Source organism: Priapulus caudatus, unplaced genomic scaffold (genome assembly GCF_000485595.1).
Source record: "Priapulus caudatus unplaced genomic scaffold, Priapulus_caudatus-5.0.1 Scaffold556, whole genome shotgun sequence".
NCBI lineage: Eukaryota > Metazoa > Priapulida > Priapulimorpha > Priapulimorphida > Priapulidae > Priapulus > Priapulus caudatus.
Genome location: NW_014577617.1, coordinates 1,280 through 9,017, shown reverse-complemented (window position 1 = coordinate 9,017; position 7,738 = coordinate 1,280). Strand labels below are relative to the sequence as shown.

The 7,738-nt window shown below is 49.3% G+C and overlaps 1 protein-coding gene across 1 annotated transcript in view; it reads right to left on the bottom strand.

The window, feature by feature from the left end:
- Window positions 1–7,738, bottom strand: part of LOC106811604 (clathrin heavy chain 1-like) — a gene marked incomplete at its 5' end in the record, with an annotated part of 31,187 nt that overhangs the window by 22,422 nt on the left and 1,027 nt on the right. Inside the window, 5 exons of the mRNA XM_014815305.1 lie at window positions 1,604–1,768; window positions 2,298–2,435; window positions 3,505–3,687; window positions 5,023–5,115; window positions 7,261–7,461. Of these exons, the coding sequence (XP_014670791.1) occupies window positions 1,604–1,768; window positions 2,298–2,435; window positions 3,505–3,687; window positions 5,023–5,115; window positions 7,261–7,461 (780 nt within the window). The remainder of the gene's footprint in view (window positions 1–1,603; window positions 1,769–2,297; window positions 2,436–3,504; window positions 3,688–5,022; window positions 5,116–7,260; window positions 7,462–7,738) is intronic.

The following is a 7,738-nucleotide window of genomic DNA, read 5'->3' as shown; positions in this document are numbered from 1 at the left end:
CACATACACAGAGCATAGGTACATACACATACACAGAGCATAGGTACATACACATACACAGAGCATAGGCACATACATACACAGTGCATAGGTACATACACATACACAGAGCATAGGTACATACACATACACAGAGCATAGGTAGGTACATACACAGAGCATAGGCACATACATACACAGTGCATAGGTACATACACATACACAGAGCATAGGTACATACATACACAGTGCATAGGTACATACACATACACAGAGCATAGGNACACCTGTGGCATAGGTACATACACATACACATGAGCATAGGTACATATCATAACATCAGTGCATAGGTACATACACAATACACAGAGCATAGTAGGTAATAACACATACACAGACATCAGGTACATACACATACACAGAGCATAGGTAGCATACATCATACACAGAAGATAGGTTAGGTACATTACACAAGAGCAAGGCACATACATACATCAAGATTAGGTACATACAGCATACACCAAGCAAATAGGCACAACATACACAGTGCATAGGTACATACACAACACAGAGCATAGGTAGGATACACAATACATCAGAGCCAATGAGGTAGATACACATATCACAGAGCAATAGCGTAACAGTACACATATACACAGAGCATACGGCAGCATACAGTACAACAGTGCATAGTACATACACATACACAGAGCAAGTACATACACATACACAGAGGCTATAAGCACAATACATACACAGTGCATAGGTACAAAAATTACACATACACAGAAAGCATAGGTACATACACATACATCAGAGCGATAGGCTACATACACAGTACACAGTGGCATATGGTACATACACATTACACAGTGCATAGTACATACACCATACAACAGTGCATAGGTACATACACATACAGCCAGTGCATAGGGTACATACACATACACAGTGCATAGGTACCTACACACTACAACAGAGCATAGGTAGAATACATACACATACACAGAGTATAGGCACATACAGCATACACAGAGTAATAGTACATACACATACCACAGGAGCATAGGTACATACACATACACAGAGCATAAGTACATATCACATACACAAAGAGTATAGGTACAATTACACATAACACAGAGCATAGTACATACACATACACAGAGCATAGGTAGGTACATACACGATACACAGAGCATAGGTAGGTAGCAGTACACATACACAGAGCATAGGTAGTACATACACAGAGCATAAAGCAGGTATCATACATAGAGCATAGGTACGTACATTACCCAAAGCATAAGTAGGTACATCACACACACAGAGCATAGGTAGATACATACACATATTACACAGAGCATAGGTAGCAATACACATACACAAGAGCATGAGGTAGGTAGCATACACATACGAGCAGAGCATAGGTACATACACATATCATTACATACACAGAGCATAGGCACATACATACACAGAGCATAGGTACATACACATACACAGAGCATAGGCACATACATACACAGTGCATAGGTACATACACATACACAGAGCATAGGTACAAATAGGTACATACACATAGCATAGGTACATACACATACACAGTGCATAGGTAGGCACATACCTCGGGGTTCAGCAGGTGGGTGTGCACTACGGCGCGCTTAATGTCGTACAGGTCCGTGTAGTGCTCTAGCGCCCTCTGGAGGAGCCCGGCCTTCTCACACAGCTGTGCGACGTGTGCGCGGTCGTAGTGCGTGAACATCTGATTGCCCAGGATGGCGTCGGCCACCTAGAAACAATGGAACAGCTGTTTCAGAGGCTACGGGGGGAGAGGTTCGCTGGACCAGCTTTACGTGTTTACGTTTTACATCGTTAACGAATGATCCCCATGTTATTAATATACGTTATTGGGTTTCTTACACATAAAGAGGCGCAGTAAGCGCACCACCATTGTCAAATTTAACATCGCCGTTGTGAAAATGTTCCTGGATTTACCCGCAGTCGTCAAAATAGTGTCAACTCAAAAATAAATAGATCACCACGAGCTTCTAGCATATTTAGATTGCCTTTACGGTTGCCTTTATTGCCCTTAAGGCATGCTATCATGCGCTTTTTTTCCCAAACTGGCCATTACCTCCTTTGTCTAATTTTACCTCAGAAGAAACCTTGTGTTATATAATGTGAGTATTAATAATTTTAATTAATATACATGATGAATAATAACGTAGCATAATACGTATTCATGTACATTACATAATTATAATTACAATTATAATATGTTAAACAACGACATTTTGAGGTATGACAAGTGGCTCTACCTGGGGAGCCGACATGAGATTCATCTCGAGCAGGCGCGTCTGCAGGGCGCCCTCTGCTGGCCGATTGTTTTTCAGCGCGTCGAGTAGGAACGACGTGCACTGCTGGATGAGATTCGACTCCATGAAGACGTCCACCACCTAGTGCGACGACAACGGACACGCATTAGTGGTGCCACCTAACGATGACCTAACCGGGCGACGACATGAACGATGATGGTCACACAACAACGTTGCACGTAAAATGATCAACACAAGAGCAGTCTTCACTTCTCCACCAACAGTTTGACGTGTACACGGCGATTCACAAACAGGCCACCGATGCAAACACAAGAACAGTAATTTAAAACACAAGAACAGTCGTTGTGTGTGATAACAGGAAGCTTCGCACTGCTTCAATGTGAAATCTTTACGGAGAAGCCTGACTTGTCAGATGTGTTTTTTTCGTACGGCGTTAATCGAGAATTTTCATTACAGGTTTCGTTAAATCGCCACGATTGTTTTCGCATTGGTCACACGAGCGGGCAAAGCTCACAACGCATGATTCAGCGAGCGTTGTCAACACACGCTCCCTCGCTTCTTGCAACACACAACATGACTTGACATAGGGTTCAATCAACACAGTAAACATCTGTTGACCAATATTTGCAGCATTTGTTGAATGTTATTTGCCAACATTGGGTAACAAATATTGGCAACAGTTGTTACACAATAATGTACACAAAAGTCAACAGACGTTAGCAAAATTTGCCTCAGCTTCGCGACCAACCGTGCGCGTCGCAAGGCTTGAGCAACGCGTTGCCGTGGGCAAACGCGCGCGTCGCGGGGCTTCAGGGACGCGTTGCCGCGGGCAACCGCGCGCATCGCGGGGCTTCAGGGACGCGTTGCCGCGGGCAACCGCGCGCATCGCGGGGCTTGAGGGATGCGTTGCCGCGGGCAACCGCGCGCATCGCGGGGCTTCAGGGCGGTCGCCCGCGGCAACGCGTCGCACATCGCGGGGCTTCAGGGATGCGTTGCCGCGGGCGACCGCGCACATCGCGGGGCTTCAAGGACGCGTTGCCACGGGCGACCGCGCACATCGCGGGGCTTCAGGGATGCGTTGCCGCGGGCAACCGCGCGCATCGCGGGGCTTCAGGGATGCGTTGCCGCGAGCGACCGCGCACATCGCGGGGCTTCAGGGATGCGTTGCCGCGAGCGACCGCGCGCGTACCTGCTGTATGTCGGCTAGCGGCTCGTCGTCAGCGACCAGCATCTGAGCGAACTGCAGACCCTGGTCGGGGCTGACCCTCATCACGCTGCGCAGCAGGAAGATGTAGTCCGGTGTGAAGCCAACCTTCTTCGCGTAGAGGATGATCTTGTTGAACTGTCCCGTCTCCGCAAAGCACTGGATCACCTGCGAGGTGACAACGTGCACGCGACTCGTTTACGTAACCCTCATTAACGACATGCACGCGACTCGTTATCGTAATCCTCATTAACAGTAATCGACACGACAGTGGCTGACTGTGTGGGGGAGGGGAACTCATAGATTTACTGGAGCCGTGGAGCGAGAAAATCATTAGGGACCCGTTTTATTAACGTGATTAACCGTCGTAATATGATTTTTGAAGCACTGGATCACTTATAAGGTGCGACATTTGCATCTCGTTAACCTGTCTGTCGTGGTACAGACACCTGGCTAACAGCAGTGAGGGACGATAGGCAAACAGGGCCAAAAGTAGGTTACTGGGGCGGCGGGGCGGCGGGGCGGCGGGGCGGCGGGGCCCAGTGTGAGAAATAACGACCTCTTTTTTTTACCAATTTAATTCAGCTCTGAAATAATTTTTTTGCAGCTCAATATTGCACAGTAACACTAACAGAGAAAGGTGTAAATTCACATGAAGAAGGGCCTTTACTTTCTCAGGGGTTCGTACATGCAAACACACGAATGACACGCACGAGCGTCCAGCTGTCCCAATATTTGCTGGAGCCAAGAAATGTGGAAGGACTGTGCACACGCACTGTTTGCATTGCCTTAATTAAGTTGATTAGATCGAGAGTTGTGGATTCAGATAGCATGACTTGATGACGTCACACTCTACACAATATACCCGATATTAGGGCACGACGATGTTTCCATAGTACAGCAACAAACGTCTAACTATTTCAGGTGGCCCAACATCCAACATGGCTACATCAGTAGGTGCTGTCACCTGGTGTCAAACCCCAAATGATAGAATGCAGTTAGAATCGCTGTGAAATTTAATCGCAAGCCTTTGCCCCGTAATAAATATGTAGGAAGCGGTGAGAGAAACGAAGCTTGCAGCAGCAGCGGCGAGCGATCGCGATTCCCACCGGTGTCCGATCACTGTCGTCCGCAAGCGAAACTCTGGAGGCTACGCAGAAATTCCTCCAGAGCATTAGAGCGGATGGTGGTGCCCCCTACTTGGCGATGTTTTTTATACCCATGTTCTGCTGTTTACATAGTACAGCGAGAAACGTGTAACTATTTCAGGTGGTCCAACATCCAACATGGCTACATCAACTGCTGTCACCTGGTGTCAAACCCCACAAGATAAAATGCAGTCAGAATTGCCGTGAAATGTCACTGCAAGCCTTTTCCCCGTAATAAATACCAGTGATTATAGCTCTTGACTTGCGTGACTGCACGCACGCACGCACGCACGCACGCATGCACACACACCCACACACACGCACACAACTACGCACATACGAGCAGGGAGCATACCTTGTTAGGAACATTAGCTCGCAGGTAGACGGACAGTGCCAGTGTTGGGTCGACAGCCTTCACCAGATCTCCCAGTTCCTCGCTCGACTCCAACTACGGAATAGACAGAGCGAGAAATGACACACGGCAGGACAGCCGTCACCCTGACCTCCCGATGACACACGCACCCACGCACGCACGCACGCACGCACGCACGCACGCACGCACGCACACGCATGCATGCACACACAAATACAAGTAGGTCACCCATCTTCATAACAGGGGGTAACGTAATAACGCACAACAGAAAATAAGTAAGATGATGCGTTTTACTCCTGCTCATACCCATCTACCCGTCCCAACCCCCACCCCACCTGGAGGAGGTCCACATGCCCACTGCGGAAAACTGTCGCACTAAGAACGGCTGCTTTTCCATGATACATGCATACCGGCTGGGTAAGTGGACGGGCCAGCCCGCGGGGGGGGGGGGGGGGAATCCTTCCATCACACGCAGACTGGGGGCTGCTGCTTCCCTCCTATCACGCACAGCCCAGGGTGGGGGAAGGGGGGGATCCTCCCATCACGCGCAGACTGGGGGCTGCCCGGGGGGGGGGGGGAGATGCTGTTCTCTTTCGTCGGTCGCTGCGAGTGACCGCCGCGTAAATGCATTAAGTCGCCGCGAATGGAGATCAACTTTCGGCAACGCTGCTCCGAATCCGCGATTCCTTCCGCGATTGCAGATTTTGCCGGGAAAGCTTGCGAGCGGTCGCATTACAGATTAGCAGAGTGGCATTGCTAACTAGAATGGTGGCCTATTAGAATACAAGAGTGGCCTAGCAAGCTAGAAGTACCTACACAAAATAGAAGAGTGGCGTAGTAAGCTACAATATTGGTCTAACAGACTAGAAAAGAGGCATAGCAAGCTAGAATATTGGTCTAACAGACCACAAGAGAGAGAGAGGCCTAGCGAGCCAGAATAGTGGCTTCACATATTAGGAGAGCGAGCACCACGACCTGAATAGGCACTTACGCGAATATGATTACGGCATTCAGCGAGCGAGTTTGTAAGAAGCGTGAAGTGTGTGAGAGTGAAGCACCTGTCACCACCACACGCTCACATCTCTCACCTCTTCACCATGACTGTCGTACGCTAACGATGTAAGGAGACTCATAATCGGCTAGCGCGTTAACGTGTTGCTGTGCAGCATCTGTAGAGAGCTGCTATAGTGGATGATCGTTGCCACTATAAGGGGTAAAGCTAGGTGACTGTAGGATGCGGTGAGAGTACGTCGCCCGCAGCAGCAGCAGCAGCGGCGAGCGATCGCGATTCCCACTGGCGTCCGATCACTGTCGTCCGCAAGCGAAACTCTGGAGGCTACGCAGAAATTCCTCCAGAGCATTAGAGCGGACGGTGGCTCCCATGGAATAACTACCATTACTACTACTATTATTACTACCATGGAATAACTAAAGTGTATGGCAGATATTATTAAAAAAAGGCCTAGGTCATCACTAAAGGGCATGGCTTAACTGGGATGGCTTCCAAGGGTACACGTACATTCAACGATTATATATACATGCATGTAGATTCTTAAATATACGGCAGAGATTCACGCGAATGATAAGATTAAAGGCGCTGACATTTCTGCATTTCACGAAAAGCCGGCGCTAGCTGTTAACCGGTGCAGACAGGCGACAATGAGTAGAGTGTGAGCTCTCCTGTGTCTGCTCTCCCGTGTCTGCGATGATGAAGGAATGCCAGTTTTCAACAAACGTTCATCTATGATTCCCGCGCAGGATTACGCGACGGCCGCACGCCGCTGTCGCTCAAATATTCATGCCGGCATTAAGCACTCAGCGCCGAAGACAAGCTTACATTTATATTTACTTAAAAGACACGCGAGTCACAGCAGCAAAGCTACTTACAGCATGCATCCACTCTACGGATATCACTCCAGCTCCACTCACCAACCACACACAACCAACTCACAACACCATAGCACACATCCACACACAACCCCCTCACAACACCATAGCACACATTCACACACAACCCCCTCACAGTTGTGTGGATGTGTGCTATGGTCCCCCTGCCTCTTCGACCGTCCATACATCACCCCATCACTTCTTTCCATGAGCCACTTCTCGCGTGCACGTCTGATGCAGCAACCACCCTCCCTCCTCCCTTCTACCACCCTCCCTCCTCCTCTGTCCCTCCTCCCTTCTACCACTCTCCCTCCTCCTCTCATCCACACGTACCTTGTCTTCCTTCAGCCACTTCTCGAGCAGCTGCTTGCGACCCTGCTGCAGTACGGGCCTGCACAGCTCCAGCGACTCATACTTGTTCAGCTGGCCCTGGTCCAGCAGGATGCCAAAGTACTGCAGCTGTGGCGACGTCTGGCCGGGCTGCGCAGGCACCTGCTGGAACTTCTGGATCGTTTGCGGAGTCCTCAGGATGCCCTGCGATGATCAGAGAGAGAGAGAGAGAGAAAGAGAGAGGATGTATAAACGCGGAAAGCCACGACCATAGATTGATTATCGCGGTATCATGGTGCTAACAGAAATCACACGAGGGAGAGAGGAAGAGGTAAAGAGAGAGAGGGGGAGATGGGGAGAGAGTGGGGGAGGAAAGAGAGAGGGAGGGACAGAGAAGAAACAGAGAGAGAGAAAGAGAGAGAGAGAGAGAGAGAGAGAGAGAGAGAGAGAGAGAGAGAGAGAGAGAGAGAGAGAGAGAGAG